The sequence below is a fragment of the Neodiprion fabricii genome, chromosome 6 (assembly GCF_021155785.1).
Source record: "Neodiprion fabricii isolate iyNeoFabr1 chromosome 6, iyNeoFabr1.1, whole genome shotgun sequence".
NCBI lineage: Eukaryota > Metazoa > Arthropoda > Insecta > Hymenoptera > Diprionidae > Neodiprion > Neodiprion fabricii.
The window spans coordinates 12,202,052-12,229,291 of record NC_060244.1 but is presented as its reverse complement, the minus strand read 5'-3'; the positions used below and the strand labels follow the sequence as shown (position 1 = coordinate 12,229,291).

General features: G+C 38.4%; 2 protein-coding genes across 5 annotated transcripts in view; both read right to left on the bottom strand.

The window, feature by feature from the left end:
• LOC124185018 (dipeptidase 1-like) overlaps positions 1-27,240 on the bottom strand; it is a 1,685,273-nt gene that overhangs the window by 1,490,128 nt on the left and 167,905 nt on the right. For all 4 annotated transcript variants that reach the window (XM_046575303.1, XM_046575304.1, XM_046575306.1 and 1 more), the window contains exon 2: positions 24,546-24,983. In XM_046575303.1, coding sequence (XP_046431259.1) covers positions 24,546-24,746 — 201 coding nt within the window. In that variant the 5' untranslated portion in view covers positions 24,747-24,983. The remainder of the gene's footprint in view (positions 1-24,545; positions 24,984-27,240) is intronic.
• On the bottom strand, positions 21,784-22,749 carry LOC124185024. Its single transcript, XM_046575332.1, has 2 exons — positions 22,127-22,749; positions 21,784-22,055 (listed from the first exon to the last, which is right to left on the bottom strand). Exons 1-2 carry the CDS (start codon positions 22,413-22,415, stop codon positions 21,907-21,909), a joined length of 438 nt encoding a protein of 145 aa, XP_046431288.1. The 5' UTR covers positions 22,416-22,749; the 3' UTR covers positions 21,784-21,906.

The following is a 27,240-nucleotide window of genomic DNA, read 5'->3' as shown; positions in this document are numbered from 1 at the left end:
TCATCGTACCGTTTGTCAACTTTTGAACACCGTATATGGTATCCAAGTCCCTCTTTTTGCTTGTGCTGAACATTTTGAAATATCGCGCCGTGGAATCCGTTGTTTTCTTCACCGACGTACTTGTAGTAGAAATTTCACCAAACTTCAGTGTTTTATCATTTGCGACCATGAAATTCCCATCATCCGTATCCTCATCCTCCTCGTCATCATCATCATCATCTCCGGTACTCTCTCCATCTTTTTCTTCTTCTTCTTCCTTTTTCATCGTAACATCCGGTGGTTCCGTTTTAATTGCTTGTTCAATATGCTGCTGCTGATGCTGCTGCACCTTTGAAGTATCCACTAATTCTTGCAACGGCGTTATTAACGGCTTGAATACCTCTCTCACAACTTGTTTGGTCGTGTCCTTGTTCAACTTGAGCATCTTGTGCTTCCGACGTATGACATCGCATCCTTCGATATTTTACTCAATGTATCGCTATGTTTACGAATCTTGGTACTTTCCATGTTGCCGGACCGATTGTTGCAATGAAACTGTGCAAGTTTATGTTAGTTTATGCTTATTAAGCTGTGGAACCCCTTCCTATATCGTCCCCCATTGATTTCGCTATCCTTGTCAATTACGGTAAAACTGTATTTGTCATCATTCCAGCATGCCGAGCACAAGTCTTTCAATAGCTGATACGTCATGTCTGTGTTCACATGATCGTTGCAGATGTGTTTCAGATTCATATCATCCTGTCAAAATGGCACCAAGAAGTTTGCATTGTCATGCACTAGGTGTTTTGGAATGCGCGCGTACGTTTGACTTAGATAAAAGCTATCGATATCGCGATGCCTGCCCATGCTGAAGTATGCTCTGATATTATCTTACTTTTCACAGGCAACATCGTTGAAAATCATAACAGAGTTGCGGCGAGCATCTTCCGGTTTTACAACCTCGTCGTTCTCACGAAACGGGAAATAACCCACACCATGCACGGGTTCTAGCAACTTTTGCAAAAATTGATACTTTGGCTGGATGAGAGATTTCGAATAGACGTGGACATTTTTGAATCGCAATCCATTGCCGTGGATAGTGAGTGAGAGAAGCGCGTTAGTTTTACCGCAATTGGATGGCCCGCAAAAAATTGCTCTCACGGTATTTGGTAGCAATTTTCCATGTCGTTTTTCTATCCTCCTCTTTCCACGTCGAACCATTTTATCGAAATTCGAGATAGGTAGTTTATCGGGCTGATCTTGAAATCTCATGATGCTTCGTTAGCATGACAACGAAAACTGAGATGACGGTATATAAATTCCGCCTTTTATAGAAGTCACGTTAGTTGTTGCCTGACTATGAGGATGTGCACACGGAAAAAACGCGGTGGTGGTTTGTCAAATAAAATCATCAATCATCTCCCAGTTGAATTGCATGTGCCAGGGTATCAGTACTGCGGACCTGGAACGAAATTGGCCAGGAGGTTGGCTCGTGGAGATTTGGGGATCAATCCGCTGGATGCCGCGTGTGAAGACCACGACATTGCATAGGCAAAGAATCGCGATATCGCAGCGAGAAATCTTCCAGACAAAGCGCTTGCTGAGAAGGCGTGGAATCGCGTCTTGGCCAAGGACGCTGGTGTGAGTGAAAAGGCCTAGGGAGTCACCAGCACCATGAAAGCTAAATCTAAACTCGGAATGGGCTTAGCTGCGAAGCTGTCGAAACTGGGGGTGGCTGCGAAGAAGAAATTTAGAACAGGTGGGAAGAATAAGCATCGAAAGAGAACGGTGAATCTTAAATCCATCATCACAGCAGCAAAGGTCGCCATGCGACCGGGTTATAAAACCGTCCAGTCGGCGTTGGCCGGTGCTCGTGCGGCTGCGCGTAGGATTGTGAAAAATGCTCGTATGCGTCGCCTTATGCCTGTGCCTGATAAGATTGGTGGCTTTCTGGCGTTTCTCATTCCAATTCTGACCGGTCTAAGCGCTACTGAAACGGCACAATACAACAATGGAGGCGATTGCTTTGGGCAAGGGATCATACCTGCAACCCTACCGCAGCGGAATGGGCCTGTACTTACGTCCGGCAAAAAACTGATAAAGCTACCACACCAAGCTCTCACCAACATTGATTTACTCAAATATGCTAAAAATATAAAAATTTCTCGTCTTCGCGGTGTTTTCATGCGGAATGATCTGCCTAAATCGGGGGCAAAAATGCGAGAATCCGTAATTAATAATCTTGACGATAAAAACGGCCCAAGGACACATTGGGTTGCGTACAAGAAAAATGGTGGCCATGTTGCGTATTTCGTTAGTTTCGGTGATTTGAAACCGCCTAAGGAGCTGATGAGGTATCTCGGTGTTGGTAGTGTTGAATACAATCATAAGAGGTATCAGGAATATGATACTATGATTTGCGGCCACTTATGCCTCAAATTTCTCAGCGAACAGTTACAAAAAGACAAGTGCCGCAGGAGCAAGCATTAGTCATGTCGGAATCGTTGACGTTAACACTGTCAGGCACATCCTCCGTGCTGGAGGCTCAATATTTTCCCCCAATCGAGTTATCACCGGAGAAAAACTATGTTCTCGGACTCATCGAGTTCCTAACATTCAATTCAATACCCAATATTCATGAGACGTGTAATAAATTTTACCTGAAACGGGCGGGCAATAGCAGAGAGAGCATTACAATGCCCACGGGAAGCTATAAAATTGAGGATATTGAACAATTTCTGCGTAAGGAGCTACCCTCCGACATCACCCTCAGTCTGAGAGCTCAAGACAACGAGCTGAACAGTGAAGTCACGTGCAATCATCTGGTAGACTTTAAGCCCAAAGATTCCATCGGCCGATTATTGGGATTTAAAGCGGTTGAGCTAGCACGAGACGTTACTCATAAATCTGAATTACCAGTAGCTATACTGAAGGTTAATACTATACGCGTTGAGTGTAACATAACCGCTGGGGCGTACATAAACGAGCGTCGAGCTCATACGATTCATGAATTTTTCCCAACTGTTTCATCAGGATATAAGATTGTCGAAGTGCCTGCCAGCATCATTTACCTACCAATCGTCATACTGTCGATACAGCATTTACAGCTGAGAATAGTTGATCAAGACGACGAGCTGATTAATTTTCGCGGTGAAACGATTACTATGCGTTCACACGTGAAAACACTGAAATAATGGGGATCGTGTTTGAGACGAGAAAGTTGGGTAAGAGTTATAAAATTCAGACGTCATGGGCACAAATCATCAGTCGCCCGACACCTCTGACAACGTTTACATCGCCCACGAGACTGACACCGCTGCACGTTCGGTTCCTCCAGAGCCTCGGTCTTCGATTACGTGGAAATTTTGGAAAATAATAATTCGTTTCCGCTGTATCCCGCGTGTGTGTTACCATGGAAGAAATAATAGGAATACAGAAACCAGCGGTATTTGACGAATCGATCGCGCACTCTGAGATTCATGCTCATCAGCCGTTTGCATCATCCATCTTCCAGAACAACGATGAAATCCATATTGTTGTCCAACATCAAAACTTGTGTCTACTGCCCAGTAAAAGCTCTCTACACATTCACGGAAAAATCACAAAGGATGATGGTGTGGCTGCGGTGACGCTTACAAAATTGATCAATATGGCCGTTTGTCACTTGTTTGAAGAAGTTCGCTACGAGTTGAACGGTGTAGAGATTGATCGGAATAAAAATGTTGGCATCACCAGCACTATGAAGGGTTACGTATCCTTGACTCCAGGCCAGCAATATAGTCTGGAGAATACCGGGTGGTTGAGTGGGGATAAGGAACTAACCGATGCCGCTGGAAATTTCGATGTTGTCTTGCCGTTAAATTATGTGCTAGGCTTCGCCGAAGATTATCGTCGAGTCATCGTCGACGCTAAACACGAGTTGATTCTCACACGTTCCAACACTGATTTGAATGCCGTGATTCAGAGCTCGGCGACGGAAAACTTTAAAATCACCCTGAATAAAATCGAGTGGTTGTTGCCCTACATTAAACTGGCTGATAAACCGAAAATCTAGCTACTCAACTACATCGCCAAGAATCCGGCCATATCCATGAGTTTTCGTTCTTGTACGTGTATCCGATGCACCCGTCAATAACGCGGCATATATGGTCAGTCAAGACATCGACTCAGATTGAGAAGCCGAGATATGTCGTTTTAGGATTTCAAACTGCAAGGAGAAACGAGCCGCTGAAAAATGCTGGCGTATTTGATCATTGTCGGATCAGAGATGTAAAACTCTTCCTCAACTCGCATTGCTATCCCTACGGAAGTATGAATCTTGATATATCCAATAATTAATACGCCATTCTTTATGATATGTGTGTTCGGTTTCAAATGACCTACTACAATAAAGAAGCTGAGCCTTTGCTATCGAAGCGCGAATTTATAAACCAAGCCCCCCTTATCGCCATCGATTGCTCCAAGCAGAACGAAACATTGAAAACTGGACCTGTGGATATGGGATTCGAATTTGACTCTAGCATTGCGTTCGCCGCACACACTTCTGCCTACTTCATGATCTTGCATGACCGCATTGTTGAATATAATCCGATTAGTGGTATTGTAAAAAAATTGGTATAAGTCAATTTTGAGATAGTATGTTTAATTATTATCACTTTTATCACGTGAATAATGAAAATACGTGTGAAGTTATTTGCTCAATTCAAAATGTGATGATCTGTCACCATTATTATGTATAAGCTGAAAACAGAAAGTAATTGTTGATGAATAAAAAACATCTATTCAAAGCATCCAACCGCTATCATTTGAAAAGTTCACCCACTCACCCACCCACATGATAAATAAAACAATAGAAAATTTCCACCTATTAATGGAATATTCCTTACTTTAAACTATTTGGGGATTTAACTTCAGGGTTATGGTGAACCGTATGACAAAGCTATGAAATAATGCTAATTATGCCATCAATAAACTGTGATTAATAAGTATTTTTATTTCTTCCAACAGATGCTGCCTCCAACAATACATTCATATATATATATTTATTTTTATATATATAGATATTTATTTTACATTTATTTGAATAAATTATATTACTTAAAATTAGGTGTAACTGTAATTCGAAATATATATATTGTAACACGATTTTACGAGGGTTATAAAATAATATAATCGGTTACCCTACGGCGCAGTCACTAACCTGAATAATTAGACATAGAGAGAGATAAGATAAGAGAAAGATACGATTGATGAGCGCCAGACGCACATGCGTCAAACAGAATAGGTAATTAGAGAAAAAGATAAAGATAAAGGTGAAGGTAATAGATAAAGGTAAGGTCAGGTTCTACGACGGTTTTGCACAGCTTACTCAGTATAGACAAGATAATGGTAGAGGGGCGGAGTCGAATCCAATAGACAAAATAAGAAACAGGTGAAGCAGAAATAGTATCTAATATGTTGATTAAGAAGCGATAAATTTTGATAACAGGCAAACAACGGAAGAGATTGAGATACAATTACGATAAATGCGATAATTAATAATATTTACAGCCAGAGAAAAGTTAAGCGAGAAAGCTAACAAATAAGAGAACGTTTTCTGAATAAGCGAGAGGTATGCGTAGGCTCGCGATACTATGATTCGAGGTAATAACTAACACGGTTTTATAATGAATAGGCAGAACAGAAAAAGATATACGGTACTTAAATTAAGCATTGATCAAGTAAACCATAAAATATGAGAAGCGATTATAAAACACATGCGAAATACAAAAATTGTAACAGTTATCACATTACCAGAATTATCAGCGATATAACAGAGACAGGGAATTATTAATTACAAGGTAAATTCAAGGCAACAGGTCAAGTAGAAAATTATTATAAAATATAGGTACTAACAGATAATACGTAGTCTCTAGTTTGCGGTAAGCGCGAGAAGAAGGAAAGGTAATACGCGGTACGACAAAAGATAATTCAAGATAAGGCAAATAATATTCAAGAAAATTAATATGCAACATACGACAAACCAAAGAGACTACGGACAACTACGATCAGCGATATTAGCGAAGAAAATATTGAAAAAGATGTTAGGCGATAAGGCACAATACTCCAATGTCAAATGAACGACGAGCAAGACCACGCGGCGATGTAAGATCGCTCACGCGGTACACTCACTAAGATAAATCAATCAAAGGTAATAGGTAAAGAGACAGATATGAACTAATCAGAGAAAATATAGCGAAATAGCAATGCTCAATAGCTAAGATACAAATTGATCATTTAACGGAACGCGCTGCTATACAGTGATATTAGACATCTAGATATTCTAGAAGAGAAAGATAATAAAATGAAGCAATAGTCACTACCAATGCGTAAGTAATAGTTAACCAGTCGCGAAGTTACTTGCAATAAGAAAGAGAAGGGGACAAGATAGGAGATAATAGATAATAAGGTACGAGCCCAGGTGGCTCAAGCAGACCAACTGCAAGGTAACGATAAAGAGAGAGATAATAGAGAATAAGGTACGAGCCCAGGTGGCTCAAGCAGACCAACTGCAAGATAACGATAAAGAGAGATAAAGGTAAAGGTACGATATATTGCAAGTAATCTCGTGGCTTCACAAAATATTAAAGAAACCTCACTTACGTAAAAAGAAGATAGAGAAGGCACCGAAGATGCGGTAACAGTAGCAAAACTGAATTTACAATACGAGAGATACAAGAGATAATAATAGGAAAACTGAATTTACAATACGAGAGACACAAGAGATAATAATAGCAAAACTGAATTTACAATACGAGAGATACAAGAGATAATAATAGCGGTACGATATAGCGATAGCACGTCTTCGTAGAAGTACGATATAGCGATAGCACGTCTTCTTAAAGCGATAACTGAACGTAGAGTGACGAGACGAGCGATGATCCTGATCCTCGTCGCGCTGCTGTCACGTGATTTTTCCGCAAATTCGCGGTATTCTAATTGGTCAGCAGGTTGCGTAGGTCTGGTCTACGGATAGGCGGCGATAATCCCTCGCCGCTTGTTTTTCTTCTTCCTCGACGCCAGGTATCGAGGTATCGGGATGTCGGAAGGTAGTCGGAGATGTTTTCCCTCAGCTGTGCGGTATCGTTGGTGAGAGGGGAGGTCGTACTGCTCATGTTTTGCGATATTGAGGTGTGCGACAATATTACGTCACCGGTCCTTTGGACTTACGACCGACTGTACTTCACTCCTTGCTTTACTGGTACTCCCCGTTGTAGCTGTTTCGTCGGCGCTGCATCCCGGCCCTCGCTCATTGAAGCCCTCATGCCGGAACGATCTGGTGGTGATGGCCCTCAACCCGGATCCCCACACTGTATCCACCATATCCACGTGGTCAGCGTATCATAGCCTATTCCACGCCGCAGTCCTTCGATAGGACGGTTCGTGAAGAGAAAACCGTCCTCTATTTGATAGACAACGACTTAGTAGGTGTCGTGGTCCGTTCAGCTCCAGGCTGATAAGTATCGTCGACGGGAGGCTTTGTTGTGTTTTTGACGCACAGCCCTGTACGCCGCCTGACGATGCATCCGAGCGGTAGAAGCATTCATTCGTGGTTCGGCTCCTGGCCGATAAGTCTTAAATAGTTGGAGGTACTATTTGTGCATCACGCACGACCCTATTCGACAACTAGATAGGCATCCATCGGGAGTGGTTTCAGCGGTATTCGTTCGTCTGTAGTCGGTGCTAGTCGGTGTTGAGCTGGTACGTGACCCCTGTCAGGTAGTGTCCTGGTATCTTGACGCGAAGGTCTCGTAGATGGTTCTCGTAGAGCGTTACAGAATTAGAAAATAGAATAAAATTAGCTCAATAGAGAGAATTCAACTTAAAGATAATTAGTCGTTCATTTTTGGAGTATTGGCCTCAGACGTGCTTTCGTTATTTTTAGCGATATTTGTACCTAGGGAAGTGCGATAGTTGAACAAAGTGACGGGGCACGAAATACCACGTCACAATATATAACTACAATAAATTCTATTAATATTCTTTCTGTTTTTCGAAAAGACAGAACGCTTTCGTGAGAGACCCCGTGCACTCCTTGACACACCACTTCTTCAAACGCTGAACATTTTCGAAGGCGCAGTTGTATCCCGTTGAAGCGTTTCCATGATAATCACAGCACCAACCCGCCTCTTCCATATGTTTCAGTTTTTCCAGTGATGGTGGTGAAATGTGTAAATCTTCCATGTTTGTTACCGGTTTTGTCCCACAAAGGATCTTCGTCAGCCACCGTTTCTTCTCCTCACCTTTGACATGTACATAGCATGCATATTTAGCAGCCTTTTTCACAATTTTATGCACCTCAGCATAAGGTTCGATTCCCGCATTCCAGGGTATTCCGTGAAAATTGCGTGTTAGCCAAGCGTTGGTAGCTTTGTGTTCAGCTGGTAGATCCGCCCAGGGGGAGTTCACTCTTTACCCCCACTCCAAGCAATTTTGGCAGGCTGCAGGAGTAAGGCGCGACAAGTTACGAAAACAAAATTCTACTAGAAGTGAATATTTTAGAGTGGTAGAACTGCTAATAATAATAATGTGCACATGTGCAGCCGGAAAATAATATTCCGCCATTCTTGTATCCTATGTTACTGCGATTAGATGTGTAAACATTGGTTATCTTGAATTTTTTTGTGATTTCGAGCATTATTTGTCATTTACTATTTATTATTGATTTGTTATTTTTATTTAAAATTATTTATTTTTGGAGCTGACTTTTATTGCTATTTAACTATTTACAACTGCAATTTTTAAAATCATATTCTCTTTCATTTAAACTTCTGCGCTTAAATTTTCTCTAATCACATTACTCGGTAGAGGGCGCTCTTAACATCCTAAGTAATGCTGACATGTTACTATACTCTAGCAAGAAATAACTATAGAAATATAGTAACTGCGAATTTTTCAATATTGTGTTGGTACAGTGTACTCCTGCAGCCTGCCAAAATTCGGTCCCATCTAAAAGCATTGAGTGAACTCCCCCTGGATCCGCCCAAGCGTACGGCGGTTTGAAGAGAATGCTGCTCAAACCCTTTATGATGCAAAGTTCCTTGGGTATAAATTTATCGTTGGGGCCAACGAAACTTTGAATGTCTATGATCATCTCCATATTGCAAGTTGGAACAGTGCTTTTTGTTACGCTTAAATTGCTCATCTGTCACACAAAAATTCAAATTTATTGTATTCGCGTCCTTGATATTTCATTCGTAGAATGCCCTCGATTATCGTCTTCTGCATCGCGTTAAATTGCACTACATCATTCTTCATGAGGCTTACAACTCGTGGAGGTAAAAATATTTCGAATTGTTCATTGAGCGCGAGAAGAATACTCGTGCCGTACTTAGTATTTACACGTCTTACCCCCGTCACACTGTACTCCTCCCCAACCTCCAGATCTGACATTCTCTTGGTAGGTAGCGTTTCCAGACGACAGACGAGATAGATTTTATTTAGATCCATCACGTTCGATGTAGATTTTATAAATTTGACGTTCTATGGATACTGAAGTGCACAATAGGAAAACTTTGAGAACAATATAACGTGTTGAATGAGCTCGCGATTTATATACCAACTAACCACACTCTCCCCTCTAATAAATTCTTGAAAGTGAAAGTTGACGAATCATCATCAACATTCCCGGCCTATCTAATTGCGATGTCGCCATCCGGTCGATTAACACAAAAGAATGTATTCGAAGTACGTGGAAAATATTATTTTTCGCCCTGGGGCAAACTATTAGCGTGAAAGTTTACGGGTGACGATGAAAAATCAAAATGGCTATACATCCGGCCAAGCAATAAATCACATCATCAAACTGCCTGACGATAAAAAATCAAAACGGCTGCTCATCCGACTAAGCAAAAATCGAAATGGCCGTTTGTCACACAGCAAAATCGAGCGAGTATACTGGTTACGTCATGTATGTTAACCGCTGGTAGCAATGTCATGGGTATTTTTTGATTTAGAACTGTCATATCCTATCTACTGTACTAAAATGGATGCACAAAACTAAACTAGATGTAAAAGATTTATGAGTATTTTACGATAAGGGTGAAACAGCATATGTGGATTTACTAAACCTATATATAAATATAAACATATTCCGTTTGACGGATTTGTCAACCTTGTTCAATTTCCAGACAAAATAAGAACTTTTTCAGTGATCAACTGATGAAAAATGTATTAAAAAACACTTTTTTTTAAATAAAAAAAAATAAAAAAATTGTTTCGTATTTTCGACTACATATTATTGCAGAGCACTAAAAATGAACAACTTTTCTATTCAAACTTTTGCCACATCTATTTTTGTTTCGAAGATATCAGCGAAAAACGAAAAAACCACCGATTTTTGAGAATTAATTTCACCCCTTAAATATGCGAGTGAGCCACTAATTTTTTGTGAGGGTTTATACTTTGGTGTGAACTATAAAATACAATTTTTTTGACCCAGGTTGGGGCGTACAGTAAGGTGACCTTCCTTGTTAGTACAGCCTGTAGCGGGTTTAAATTCACGAACTGATTGGAAATTGCTATGTCATCATAAGGATTTGACAATTGTCACAATTGAGAAAGGCTCATCTTTAAATTGAGAATCTTTTCGTTAAAAAAATATGTTTGCGTATTTAGTAGGATATAAGACAAAGTATTGATAGCGTGACTTTTGTTATTTATACTTCCAGTCAACGGCTGTTTTGAACTGCTTGTTGTGTATCGGGATAGGGAAAATCGCTGCGTGCGTGCGGCCTTTGGGTGACGCAGACAATTGCGTCCGTGCGTACATAACAAGTACACCTATCAATATTGCGACTCTGGAGATAATAAGTTCTAATTTTCAATCTGCAGTGTCACTAAATACTACGGGCCAAATGAAAATTGACTTTCCTATTGTTTTTTCAAAGTTTTGTGCTGCTATCAAAAATAATACGTCACTGTCTAGAAAAATTTAATTACAGAGGTGATTGTCAATGTTTCTCGCTTTATTATTTGCGACATACTCTCAATGAATAATATCTACCTGTTACTTGAAAATGGAAAAATCGCTGCGTGCGAGCGCACGGACGCAATTGTCTGCGGCACCCAAAGGCCGCACGCACACAGCGATTTTTCCATTTTCAAGTCCTTTTCCAAGTCATTTTCCAGTCAACGGCTGTTTTGAACTGCTTGTTGTGTATCGGGATAGGGAAAATCGCGGCGTGCGTGCGGCCTTTGGGTGCCGCAGACAATTGCGTCCGTGCACTCGCACGCAGCGATTTTTCCATTATCAAGTAACAGGTAGATATTATTCATTGATAGTATGTCGCAAATATTAAAGCGAGAAACATTGCCAACCACCTCTGTAATTACATTTTTCTAGACAGTGACGTATTATTTTTGATAGCAGCACAAAACTTTGAAAAAACAATAGGAAAGTCAATTTTCATTCGGCCCGAAGTATTCAGTGACACTGCAGATTGAAAATTAGAACTTATTATCTCCAGAGTGGCAATATTGAAAGGTGTACTTGTTATGTATGATCATAAGAAATATTACAGAATAATATCCAGTCAGTTCTCGAATTTGCCCGATACGGGTTACACTAAGGAACTAGAACGGATTTTTAATTTCTATAACTAAACCAAAGTTATGCTAGATTGTGTTACTTCAATATTTGATTTTCACCACACGAATAAGCCCTTAAAAATTGAATAAAGGTATTCGCACGAGCAATTATTATAATACAAAAAACATTGCATTATCACTATGAACATAATTTTGATCGTTATTACAATCATTCGATTCAGTGCAAATAATATTGTCATCGCTTGTACAATTTCGTTGAAGCCACAAAGTTTGAAGAAAGAATAGAAGTATGTGCCCGCCAAGTATGTAGCTCTTGGAATAGTAATTCGATATCACTACACGAAAAGCGAGGTCCGACTTCACGACCTGTACGTGCGGGGAGGTCGTGCTTAGCATTTTTCTTGATTTCACGGAAAAGATTGACGTTCAGTTTTTCATTGTAATGTAATTATGGTACTTGACGGCTTTTTTTATATTTCAGATGTTTTTGATTTGGATTTCACTACTTTTTGCATGTCTCCAACAGCAGCAATAATGTATCGTATAACCGATCATTCATGATAAAAACAATAGTTCCACCGATCATGACATATGACATTTGCAGTTGATAATGTTGCGCGCTGTAATAACTCACTGGGGAATGAAATCGAATAGATATACAACTTGAACTTATATAAGAAGAAAGATAATGCACTGGTGATAAATGAAGAGTTGCAAAACGTAATTGTGCAAGCGATGGTACAGGTAAGTTAAAGTATTTTGCGCAGTAATGCACAGTAATTAATATGTAATTTGAAACTGAACAATACAATTTAGCCATGCATATACCGGGACAATCTATGGAAACTATACAGTCAATGCGCATGCGCGAGTTTTATCGGCTGCTCGGGCAGGCTGGCCACTCCGAGTTTCAGCGGTCAAACTCTGTTTCTAGCGGCGATGTAGTTTATACGAATTTTTGAGGTTAGAATCACAAACAGTCAAGATAATGACTCGGAAAACACTTGTTATTGAGTCGGAAAGTTGATTATTCAAAGAACGGTCGAAACTTGATGCTAATACTCTTTGAAAATTAGCTTTATTCGACTGAAATGAGAAATCTGTTTGAATATTGGGTGCTTGGAAGAAACGCAGCTGGTAGGTGGGAACACTTTATTTGATCACTTTTATTATTTCATACATTGGCAATAAAAATGAAATTTTTTTCTATGAACAGGTGATACGGCCAAAATAATTATATCTCTAATATTCACTGTTATCTGCGTATTCAATTTATCACACGGACAAAGATCATAGCCACTTTTAAGCAACTGAGCAACTTTCTCACTCTCTTGTGATTTCAGGCAGTAATATTGAATTTTAACACTATCGAAAATAAGACATTAAACCGAGTGTTCGAGAGATTTAAATATCTCACTATCTATAATAGTACTGTGAATCTTTTTTTCTCGAAAATAGTTCAACAAAATTTACAAATAGTCGATAGCTATAGTCAATGTATTTTTTCCGATCAATAAATTATTGCTACTACTATTAACAATTTTCCAATGATTATAAGAGTTTATTGCGCAAATTGTCAATGATGTTCGATTAAATAAATGCAGGGAATCTAATACTCAAATTGAAAGTTCAAGCAATATTAGATTTATTAAAATGATTTCTGTATATCATGTTAGTGCGGTTCGATACAAAGAAAATCTAATCGGAAGCCTAGAACTCAGGAACTTAGATCATATCCTGTGACACAAGTTGAAAATCAACTTTCTCAAAATGCGCCTTAACTTCACAATTTGCTTCAAGGACAATCATGTTTTAGAGTAATGTCAGAATATTAAAACGACGATATTGACTTATAGGATTCAAGATCGTGTCCCTTGTTCCATCAAAATGAATGAATATCTGGTTTTCAACGAAGTTCATGAAGATTTTTTTCCAAATAATGTAATGCGATACAATATCTTGTTTATAGTCCTCCGAACATCACCTTGTAACATGGATATTTGGAAAGAGTCTCTGTGTTGCAGAAACCATTATAAAATACTTCGTTTTCAATTCGTGCCACTGAATAACTACTGCGTTTCAAGTTCCATTTCCAATCTCAGGATAAGATTTTTTTGTTCCAGACAATGCTCATATGAAATGGAGAAATAATTACGGTAAATCGAGATTCACAAGCTTTCAGTCTTAGCGTAGGACCCCGTAAAGAGTGTAAAATTGAATTTGGTCTCAAGCTATCGATAAATTGCATTGTAATAAAAGAGTTAGCGAGTGAGTAAATCCTATAGCAGACCAAGTGATTAATTGCAAAGAAACGTGTACTGGTAAGTAAATGCATTCTTTACACTTAACTGGGGTTCCACGAGACCGAAGCACGGGTGATAACTGCAACTAGCTAGCCAGATGACACCGTCGACTAAGATTAACTTTAAATACATTTTTAACTGAAGTTATTTTACATTTCTAGATTCGGATTGGTTCAGTTTGTGTAGCAAAATTCAACCGTACAATTTAACTGAGTACTTGAAAGACTATTTATCTGAATTTAATGCCAAAAAAAGTAAAAGTAAGCTTCAGAATAAGGTACCAAATTGAATGGTATAAAATTTGAAAAATAATGCTGGTCAATGATAGTGCTTGAATTACAATCGTGCACAGAGTGATTCCTCAGTAGAATGAATTGGCAGCAACAGCTGAGTAACATACTTATCGCTATGGGCTCGATCGAAGCAAAAGGATGGGATGTTAAGCCACTATGATCTGTAGTGTATCCCGCTCTTCAATTTTGCTTCAACTGATGTTAAGAAGGTGACGATGGCTTGACGAAATTCACTCTGGCACCTGATGTCTGACGGAATAACCAGGTTTGATGGTTGTAATGATTGCACCGCTCGAGAAACCAGAATCCTTGTCACGGAAACGTTTTGATCATAAGGTAGGGCATAATTTTCCTCCTGTCAATCGAAGTTTAAATTCCGAGCCTGCTGAAAAAAAACGAATTTTATCATTGAATCCATGTGAAAATATTGTCATAGTCAGAGATCATGGAATTAGAAATTTACTCACATACTCCCATGCCTGACAACTTAAGTCCCACTTTAACTATGAATTATTTCATACCTGACAATGTTGGAAGATATTAATATCAGACAAGAGCTTTTGATATTTTTGGATACAACTACTTCCCAATAAAATGTACAAAACATAAGTCGTGAATGAGACGCATCTTCAATTTGATGTAAATAAAGAATCTGTTTACGATAAACGTTGTTTTTATTTACCTACCTCTGTTTAGACTCCCACCTGGTAATGACGTTTTACATCAAATTTCAGATGTCTTCTTTCAATAGATAATATTCTATTTCTGTATCATTTTATATTTGCTTTTCCGTTGAATTTTTTATTGCGTCGGTTCAATATTTTCCGATATCGACCACGGTATTGCTGAATGATACTATTCTTCTTAGAAAATTCACGCTACTCAAAAATAAACAACAACATAACTTCAATCCGCAGTTTTACGCGCGAGGAGATCTACAGCTCTTGAGTTTTGTCTCATTTTGCGTACGTTGGCCTCCTGCTCAGCAGACGAAAGGATCGCCGCGGGGCGATATCACCGACCAATAAGATTGAATTATTTGGCGCATGCGCATTGACTGTATAGTTTCTAGAGATTGTCCCTGTATGTTAATGCTCTTATCGGTAACAATTTCGTCGGTAAAATGTGTGCCATCTCACTATAAAAATTTGAAATGTCTGCTAATCCGACAGCAAAAAAATCAAAATGCCTGCTCGTCTGACGACACAAGAATCACGTTATCAAAATGCCTGTCGGTAAAATCGAACAAAAATACAGGTGGCGCCATCTATGATAACGCTTCCGACGGTAACACCATCGTTGGTAAAGCTTACCCCCTCATGGGCAACATACCCACTGTCGGCAAGGCAGGAATCGGGCCTTCTCAGTCACTATGTCGCCATTTGCCGTTCCAGAACTCTTTTATCTTTACTACTAATGATTCATGCTCTAATAAGCCATATTTGTGACACAAGCGCCTTTGCTGATTATGAATTAGACACAATTCAAAAATCCTTGCTTTGATCGAGCAACATATCCGTTATTCAACTAATTAATTTGATTACAATTCAATTATTTCTAATAGTTCAATTACTCAATAAAACCGTTACCTTAGAAGAAAATTCAATAACAGCACGTGTGGAAACATTAGCCTACAAAATGTTGATATTATTGGAGAAATATCTCAACGTTTATCGCAGCTTCAATCTGCTCCAACTCCCGCAGAAATCACGGTGGGAGAAATACCCATCGCTGATTTACCTGAGAGCAGAGTAAAAAAAGTTTTTCGTACACTTGGTTCCTCACATTTGTTGATCGACGTACTAGACATACACGCTATAGTGAATAAAATTACCAGTACGACCAGTGATCAAAGAAATCCGACGACAGAATCTAGGTCACACACATCGCTTATTGTGACGCTGAAAACATCCAAGGTTCGTGATCGTGTAATGGTTAAAAGGCGTGAAAAAAAAGAACTTAGCTGTGAAAGACGTATTTGGACGTGAATATACTGTAGGCGGTCCTTAAGCACGGGCGCAAACGAATTTTGACGCGTTCAACCTCTCGATAAGTTCCAAATAAATAGATAAAAAAGTGTGCAAAATGTCGGCCCTCAATTTCAATTACATACCGCGCCTTCAACCGTGAACTTTCTAACATTGAAAACCCATTTAAATTTTAGACATTTCCGATTTTTGTTTGTTTAAATTTTCTCAATGGCTCTAAAAATATTTTCTCTGCGTGAATCCATTGAGTATCACCACAACAACAAAATCTCTCGGATTTTAGACCCAAATTCCATTCTTGGAGGACGAAATTCGTACTATATGGAAGCTCAAATCTCGTGAATAACTGAATTTACGGTGGAGTTTTATGGAATATTTTTTGTAGGAAATTTTTCAGCTACAAATACAATCGAATAAGGTTAATTCATCCGTTTTATTATTTTTTTTTTTTTTTTCATTAACAAAGAAATATATAAATTTTTTATTATTTTACAAAAAATCTCGCATCGCAGTCCCTTTTCTTGCATCGGGAAATTGCTTCCGGTGTTCAGACACAAGTTGGAGGATGTATTGTTTCTGAGTCTCGTTGTTGGTCAGAATATTATTATATTCGTCAATTAGTCGTACTGCCCACTCTGCTGGATCATTCACGACTTTCAATTGTGTCACTATCGCCAAATCTTGTCGAAATGTTTCCTCTTTTCTTCACTCCGAAGGGTCGACGTTAAGGAATTGCGTACATTGGTACGCAATCCCAAATCTTTCGGAAAACATGAGACAGTGAGGAGTGATGAAATGGTCTAAGTCTGTTCAAGAGATTTACCACTTCCTTGTGGTTTATTTCGAGTCGTTTAGGACAACTTTCTCTCATTTGATCATCCAATGACTCATCCATATTCACTTCGATAACCATTCTCCGCTTCAAATCAATCGACAAACTCTCGTCAAAAAACGCCATAGCAATAGCTTCAGGGCTAAGGTACCACAAGTGATTGATGAATTTTTTCACAGTTACTTTAGATATTTGTGAGTCGATCGACTCATAATCGTACAGTGTTTTTATGAATCCCAAATCACGGTTCGGAGCTTGTGGTGCAAGGTGACATGTAAACCATGCCTTGATATGTATCATCACAATGAAAATACAAATTTGTCTTATCGCCTTTTCTTCCTCTGCAGTAAACTGAAATCTATCTCTGAATAAATAGATTTTTGAGCAGTATAGAGCTTTTGCCATCCAGCGAGCGTGATGCGTACCTCCTGGTCTCCTAAATTTTACGTCAGAGGGCCGGACAACACCGAAGAATATAAGTGTCAAGTTCAACAATTCCTTGTAATCTTCTCGTGACTGTACAACGGTTTGAATTTTTTCTACGAAACACCGAATACTTTGAACGTGATCTTGTAGTATACTCACAACACAATGCCTTAATAGACTCAGAAACACCCCAATCTTCTAAAACTTCATATATTGCTGTTGCTTGAGCTTCTCCTGTGTCACTTTCCATTTCTGGGATCCCCGAGAGTTTTTCTGTGTCTGCGTTCGTCATCACAACAGGCAGTCTGTCAAGAACTTGACGTTTCAATAGATTGGGCAGTAACTTCCCATCCCAATGAAGAACAGCTGCCTTTAGCTCGATTTCTTGAAATACTTTTTTTCAAATTCCTCGCTTTTGCTGCACGTAATCGTTCTCTGTACCGACTAATCGATGTTTTGTTTATAATTAACGTTGATATATCGTAATTGAGACGATGAGCAACCGTGCCAATCAAGTGTACGGCTTGTCTGTCTGATAATTTGCATAGATTCAATACTGCGACGAGCTTTTTATCAAAAATATTGATCGTTCCTCTCGATTTTTTTGGAGCCAGTGGTCCAGACTGATTTAAATTCTCAGACAACCATTCATTTTCATCGTCCTCGAGTGAAACATTAGAATACGTACCAAAACTCTTTTGGCTACAACTCACCGTCCCATCGCCACTTGAAGCGAGTTCAACAATTTCATCTGAAATAAATTATCCGTGATGATTTTGTCTTATTGAATAGGGGTTATAGCGAATTCATAATAAGAATGTGAAATCTAATGATTACTTACTCCATAATGCTTTTTCTTCTTCCAGTTTCTCCAAGCATCTCTTTCTCAACTCTTCTTGTTCTAAACGAATTCTTTCTTCTCGCTCATATATCGGTTCAATGTTTTGTATATAAGCGACCCGCTCAGGTTTTCTTTGGTTCAATACGAACTCTTTTTGTACTTCATCAATCTTTTCAAAAACATTAGCATGAGCGATGTCGAATAGAGTCTTCAATTCAGAAGTAAAAGCTTCTTCTTTTGGTTCATTAAAAAATTTGTCACGATTCTTTTGTAGTCGCCGCCAGGTTTGATAGAGAGACTCCAATTGTTCGATGCAGTGGATTCGTTGTTTGGTCGGTATTCGTGCTTTTTGCCAAAAGATTATGACTTCATCAATAACCAATGCTGCACTTTCTCGCAATGTCATTTGATTAAACTCTCGTAAATAGAAAAATAGGTCTTTCAGTACTTTTAGTTTGGATGGTAATTCATTGCCAACTATCCGTGTGTCGATATCTCCAATCAGAAATACATTCTGACGTAGTCTCCGAGTCAAGGATGTCATAAGATCGATTACAATTCAAAATTCATGCAAACGATCATCAAGTTTCAAAGAATCATGGTCTTAATCACTTGGTTTATTCACAGTGTTATTGTGATGCGAGATTGTATTTGAGGCTAAACTTCTGACTCATGTTTACGAATGTCAATAATATAGAGAGCCTGCCTTGCCGACAGAAGGTATTTAATCCGATAAATGCGCCAAATTCGAATTAAAAATTCAGAATATTGTGTTCGGACGCAAAAAAGTGTATAGTTGCCTATTTGGCACACACAATTTCCTCGGTGGATTATATGATCGCTAGAATTGAGTGAATTTAGAAAAAAATGACAGAAAACTTTTAAACATTACGCGTACAAAAAATAATCTATGAAACTTTACCGTAAAATAAGTTATTTACGAGAAAATCATAAAATTTTTAAAAAATCAGAGCATTGAGCTTCTATATAGTACGAATTTCGTACTCCTAGAATAGAATTTGGGTCTAAAATCCGAAAGATTTTGTTGTTGGGTTGATACTCAATGGATTCACGAGGAGGAAATATTTTTAGAGCCATTGAGAAAATTGAAACCAACAAAAATTGGAAATGTCGAAAATTTAAATGGGTTTTTAATATGAAAAAGTTCATGATTAAAAGCATGGTATTTAATTGAAATTAAGGGCTGACATTTTGCACATCATTTTTTTTTTTTTTATTTGAAACTCATTGAGAGGTTGTACGCATCAAAATTCGTTTGCCGCAGTGCTAAGGGACCCATTGATATACTGGTATAGTGTTTGTGAATGAATTTATTCCTGGTCCTATCTCCAATCTGCTTCGTCGTATTAAGGCTTAAGCTGCAGAGGCTATCCGTAATAAGTGTGTATTAAATCTGGCCAAATTCGTGTGCGCAAATCTGATAGAAGTCCCGTAATAATCATCAATTCTGAAGTTGTTGTAGCCGAACTCATCCGACTTTGATCGCAGCGTGCTAAAACTTGTCGGAATAGTATCGTCCCGTAAAAGCAAGCTCGACCTCATATCAGTATAGCTCAACTTATGCTAACAACTATACTAATGCGAATTCATTATTAAGCCATTTTTATTTAATCAAAGCTCATCTGGGCACAAGTTTTTATCATATTGTTACAAAGGGTGAAATCACCCGTTTTGCCCCTGTTTAATGATCTAGTAGTCATCATAGATAAAAGACGTTTATAAACCTCTTATGTCTTTCAAAAGAATAAGGTTGCTGCGTCAACCAACATTATTGTAAAAACAGTCCATATCGAGACTTTAAAAGGAGAGCTTCGTCACAAAATAAATCCTGTTCCTTTCTTAATTTTCCGCTTTGTAACAATATAATAATTTTAAAGACCTGGCATCACTTTCACGTGCCAGACGACTTAGTGCGTCCCAAAAATTATTTTCTCATTTGAAATGACAGATCAGGAATGCAAATAATTTACTGGGCACCGATTATAAATCCCCTTCACCTGCGTGAGGTGGCGCTATCCCAATATATACATTTCATAGATTCTGCTATAACTTACCATAGAGCGACCAATACATGGTTTGATGTTTGTATTGTCAACTGTTCGGACAAGAGCCAGTCGTTGACAAAATCTGAGTCATCATTTATAGCTGGTCACGATCTAATAGAACTGAAGTATGAGGTCAAAATGCGACTGTGTGCAGAGCGCATGATATCTCACCAAAATTATAAACGTTTTGAGCTTGCTGCATACCTCGAGACTCTCAAGTGAATTGGCTGATCACTATCCCTTTAACTCTCATCTTTGCTACACTGCCGACGATGTTGACATCCTTACGAATTCTTCAGTCAGATTCTATCGTACTTTCTACCGAAATTTACTCACCGTTACAAAATACCAAACCACGCGTGCCGTGGCTAACTAAAACTTAAAATCTTGCATCAAAATGCGGAACTCTCTATACGAACAAGCAAAACGTTCAGGAAACCTACCAGGGTTAGTTATATTTCGGCATTATCGAGATGAACTTTCAGATTATATGAAATTATGGAGAGATGATTATAATCTGAATAAAATTTCGGGTATTGCGGATGCTACTAAATTGTGGAGAGATGTGGCCAACCTGGGACTTACAAATCCCCACCAATTGTTACCCCTCACTTTTTTCTTTTCTCCTGAGGAACTGAATATTTCGTTCACTATTGTTTCTAATATTACTCCTACTTGTGACTACAGAGAATTCATCAACAAAATCAATCGATCGATCAATCAATCATTCAATCAATCTGCCTACCTTTCTTTCTCTCTCTCTCTCTCTCTTTCTTTTTCTATTCAGGGTTTGAGCTCGTAGTCCGGGAGTTAACGACAAAAATTTCCGGGTCATTTCTGCAAGCTTCATTTTTTTTGTATGAGTTATGTTTGTAACGTATAATAATAATCTGAACGTCTGCCGGCGCACCCCCGCGACAGGGGGTTACAGGAGGGTTACAATTGCAGCAAAAAATCGACAAAAAAAATTTATAGCCGCATACGCGAAACTGATTTTACGTATCAGTTGAAACATAAGAAGCTTAGAAATTATCGTCTGCCACCTAAATTCCGCAACAAAATTCGTCTGCCACCCACACAAGTAAGCGCAAAAAAAATAGTAAAAAAATTTATGCCCGCAAGGATGAAATTGATTAAAATGCTTCTTTTTATATCAGCAAACACAAAAATAATAGTCTGCCACTAATAAGATACCGCAAAGGTCGTCTGCCAAGCGTATGAAGTTGCGTTCGGCATGCAGCGCGCGAGCACCGCGGCCGAGACCGCGGCTACGACGCTGCTTCTTTATCGGCCTGAAAGACGATCATTAGTATAAATTATTGAACGGCTATCATAAAGTTGTTTTTTTTATGTTATATGTATACAAATGTTTGTTCAGTGAATTAATTTAAAGTCTGGTAGAGACCTTTTAGTTTAAAAATTAAAAATATATTGATTTGATAAAATGCTTTAAGATAAAAATTAGATATTACTGTTTTACAATGACATTCGGAGATAATTATTTATTGATTTTTATTTTATTATGTACAAGAATCTATATTTATTATGTACACGTATAATGATGCTGGTCTTGTTTAACAGCCGTAATTTTATAACCATTCATCCATATCACATTGGTCGATAGAATCATCCGTTTCATCCAATATTATATTGGAATCCTCAATATCAGAGTTATTGATTTCAGGATCGTCTTCTTCATCTGACTGACCTTGGTCTTGCTCTGTATTCGTTTCTTTATCTGTAAATATAATAATTTATTAATGGCTATATAATTATTTTTATATAAATTTTTATGTTTTTGTATAATACCTTGATTTTCTTCAGAGTTGATTGCTACATCATCGATGGATTTCGGCAATTGATCTCCTTCGAACCGTTCGAAAACAAGTTTATCTTCTGATTCTTGCCAACCATAATCAGTGGGTAAAAATTCCGTCGGTTGCGGAAGATAAGCATGCCTCCAAAGATGTGCAATATATGCGGTTCGTTTCAATTGCTTTTGCAGCTCAGCTTTACAAGGTGGTAATACTGCTCCATCGACATTTTTTGCGTTGGTCCGGAAGATTTCGTCGCCCTCATGTATTTTATAATTTTTCATAAAAATAGCTACACGAGCTTATTTCGAGTATATTTAATTACACGAGTATATTTCCGCAGGTATAAATAGTCCCAATTTTATAGCCACCTTTCGCCTACGGAACTATTTGTTTCACGGCCAACGAGCTTGCCCAGAGATGAGTAGAGAGATGTAATAAAAGAGATTTATATTGCTTAGTTTATAATGTTAAACATTTTTGCGAATTTCATCACTATATTTAAGCCTCCATTTTCACGGAAAAGATCTAGCGTAACTATCCACGAGAATTTATTAAATTAATTATATTAAACAAATGTATAATATAAAAAAACAACTTCATGATAGCCGTTGAACAATTTATAACAACGATCGTCTTTCAGGCCGATAAAGATGCAGTGTCGTAGCCGCGATCTCGGCCGCGGTGCTCGCGCGCTGCATGCCGAACGCAACTTCATAAGCTTGGCAGACGACCTTCGCGGTATCTTATTAGTGGCAGACTATTATTTTTGTGTTTGCTGATATAAAAAGAAGCATTTCAATCAATTTCATCCTTGCGGGCATAAATTTTTTTACTATTTTTTTTGCGCTTACTTGCGTGGGTGGCAGACGAATTTTGTTGCGGAATTTAGGTGGCAGACGATAATTTCTAAGCTTCTTATGTTTCAACTGATACGTAAAATCAGTTTCGCGTATGCGGCTATAAATTTTTTTTGTCGATTTTTTGCTGCAATTGTAACCCTCCTGTAACCCCCTGTCGCGGGGGTGCGCTGGCAGACGTTCAGATTAATATTATACGTTACAAATATAACTCATACAAAAAAAATGAAGCTTGCGGAAATGGTGCAATGAAATCTGTCATTAACTCCCGGACTATCGGTGGACAGATCGTGCAGCCTATCTCTATGAGTCTGTGAGTCGATCACGAATATGACTGATTGGGACGACCGAGGAACACAGCGACACACAACCGCGCTTGACTATAATTCATTTTGAGGGTTCCGTATCTCAAAAGGAAAAATCGGAACGCTATAAGATTATTTCTTTATCTGTATGTCTCTGTGCCTATTTGTCTATCTGTCCGTCAACACTCATTTTCTCTGGAACGGATAGAAGTATCAAGTTCAAATTGATATTGAATACTAAGAATTATGGTTTCTTGAATGTGTAAAAAATTCAAGCTTCCAAGTCAACGCAATGAAAAGTTGTTTCTCGATAGTATAGACTGGTTGTACGTAGTTATTAAATGATATTCTGCTTACTTGATAAAAAAAAAACTGAAATAAAAGAAAAACTGGTTTTGAACAATGTTTTAGGAAACATAAAACGATCGACCAATATTAACGGGAGGAAATTGAAAATTCATAACGTTAGCTCAATTTACAGGTATTTGTACTATCTTCGACAAGACATTGCTCTTTCATGGTTCCACTGAGGAAATTCAAAAATATCTGGTGAAAAGCCTTAAAAATGTGTCGTTATTTGTCAACTGTTACTATTTTTCTCATTTTCGGATGTTTGAGGTAATGAAGTCTATCGCCAAAAGACTCCATGATGTGAAGTAAAATAAACCGTCCTGGCACTGGTTTTCTGCGATATTAGGAACACGAAAATGAAATTACAATTTACAATAATTTTGTGCATAAAGGGCGCTCAGCTGAGCATTTGGTTTACGTGGTCCCCGCAATACAAAGTGGCAATTTTAGCTGCGGCATTACTCACAGTCACTATGGACAGCCTTGGTGAAAGACACCAGGCTAATTGTCATTAATTAATATCGGAAATTTTCATCAAGCGTAGTTTTCCTTTACCGTTCCCAATATTGCCAGAAAATAGTCCTACGATAACTTCTTTCACTCCTTATCATTTCCTAAATACTAAGTAGTCTCGTGGCCATACACTTCATTATCCCAAACATCTAGTAATTGCGAAAATAACAGCACGAGGCAAAAGAAACATACATTTTTATCGAAATTTTCCACATATGAATTAAATTTCCTAATTTTGTAATAAAAGAGCAAGCCCTTCTGAAATTTAGACAAGTTCCGTTCATCAGCTGATGGATAATGACGTAATATGAAATTTGATAGCCTTGGATGAAAAAAGAGTATCATATGCGCTTAAAGTATAATTGGGATGTAGTATAGTTCATACCTGTGAGTAGATATCATCCGGATAAGCAGTGAATCCACTCGATGGTCTAGGATATGGATCTAGCATCTCTGTATTTGCGCAACAGTCTGGCATTTGGGTGAAATAAGTGTCATATGGGATTTTTTCAATAAGACTTGATCTATGCAATTGATGTACTCTTTCTTGAGGACCAGGCCCATAACTATCTGTAAGATGGTGCATTCTGTTTTTTTTAAGCTCACATATAGCCAATGGTGCAAAGTGACTAGTTATAATCGATCTTCATTACACCGAGGATATCATCACTACCGTCACCAACTTCATTATCATCAGCAGAGAAGTAAAGACTCTCTTAAATTGTTCCCAAGCTGTTTTACATTGAAATGGCTGGTAGTGTGAATGTAGTGACGCACACGTAAAACAAAGTTTTCACTGCGAAGATTGTCGCTGTCCAGACACCTGAAAAAAAATATAAAGCTCATTATTGTTTAAATATATAAATTCGTATACTTAGGAATTGGATTAATTTACAGAAAAATTTATAAGCTGTGTTTTGGGATGTGTTGCAATTCAAATATCAAGATGTGGAAATATCCAGAAATGCGCTAACGCGACAAAGCAGAGCAATACTCTCTCACGTGGCAAAATACATATGAATGCACGGACGTAGCACTGACCTCCTAAATGGTTCATAAAAGGCAGGCAGACGATGAGTTCGGCGTCAGAACATCGAGACCGTAGCGAGACGCGTTATTTAGAGATTTAGCCTGATTATAAGTAAAAGCCTCTGTAAGCTCTTTAGAACCAAATTCATTTCATTGTAATATAATAAACTTCACTTTTTATACGACTTGGTTTTAACCATTAATTCAACAAACGATCTACCTAAATAAATTATTAGTAGTCGGAAGGATCTCAGGATCCTGATTACAACAGGTGGATGATTGTGATCACGACAAACAGCTATCGATGACCACATTCACACCCAGCGGTGATACTATTACGGCATGTTCTGGGCAAGTAAGCCATCGACTACGCACGCATACAGAAAATGGGAGGAAATGAGAGGAAATCATACTAAGGAGTTGCATAATTGTTTACATAATTGTTTCACTGTGAATGATATGCAGAGTACAATGAGAAGATGCGTAAGAGAAAAAAGGGAAGACAGGTGAATTTAGATGTTGGCTGAATAAAACGTAACTTCAGAGTGAATATATAGGAGGAAGGATGCAAGGGAATAGCCAGCTGCGGTTTAGCAGTGGCGGTAGCATTCTGCTGATCTAGTATGAGAACAAAGGCAGCAAGGTGATGATAAGAAAATGATACAAAGTATAAGGTAGCTGTAAGAGTGTGGGGAAGAATATACGGTCCAGAGGATTTAAGGTGCTGCTGACCTGGCATGTCCTATATATATTTCGTGACGTCAGAAGCGGGGAAATCGCCCGCACAAATCCTGATAAAACGGGGGTATGAATCTGACTGGGAAAATTTTTAAAATATAGCTTGAATAAAATTGTACGTCTGTATCTCCGTCACTACTATCGCAGATCACTGATAACGTCCAATAAAAATAATGATGAACTCAATAAAATCACGTCGCGTCAAACATGGCCGATCGGGCTAGCGACTTGTTGAATATTCACCGTTTGTACGATATCAGAATTTCTTTCACTTTTGCCAGGGAGATACCGACGTACAAAAACACACACGTATTCCGGGAAAACCTATAGTACCAGTCAGTTTTCTGTAAATATGGCACGATTTGTGCGGGCGATTTTCAGGTGACAGGCGCCCGTTCTGATGCATGAGAAGTCTGTCATTTAGTTCAACGTTGAACCTCCAGAAGCGCTGTAGTCGACCGAAGTGGTACCAGATGGTAAAACGACATGGTAATACGCACACGTCCTATGTTTCTGCTAAAGCAACAATCTGCAGTGCCGACGAGAACATAGGCGAAAATTTTACACTTTCTTGTACCTGCCAAAAGAAGTCTTTCTGAAATATTTTAGATGTTTGTCTCAATCCATGCAAACATCTTAAATTTATCAAAATTTCGCAGAATCTTTTTTTTTAAATGCTCATGGCGTTTCCAAAACCCGATATTAAAATAACATACTGTTTCTTTTCTCGTTTTGAGTCGTAGTTCCGCAAAAAAAATTTTTCTTTTTCATTTTATTGAAGGGTTTTGGGGCATTCTACATCGAGTACGCACCACTTAAATCTGCCTTTTTTCATCGATTTGATAGAAAATCATTAACAGAAACGAAAATACCTATCCATTAATTTCTGTTCGTCGAAAAGGCAGATATAAATGGCGAATAATTGACATAGAATGCCCCATATAAGCTCCGGATATCCTCATCTAATAGTAGCATCGATGTCCGCAAAATTGTCATACTTACAGATTATTGACCGAAAGATTAGATGCGGCAGTAAAATTAATACCGAAATTGCAGAAAACACGCAAGTATAGGCGTGAGGGTTTAGGGTTGTGATAAAAAGTTGTGCTCTTGAACAGGCCATTATTTATTTATTTACAGCAAATTTAGGGGCGGGGGAGGGGGCCGGTTGACAATCGTCCAAACCTGTTTTAAAGATTACCCTATTATATACGTGAAATTGTTTCTGAACCGGATGTGTTTAACAATAGTAGAAATACATCCCGCAAAAAATCAATGTCACCGTACATACATACAATTACCGCATACAATGG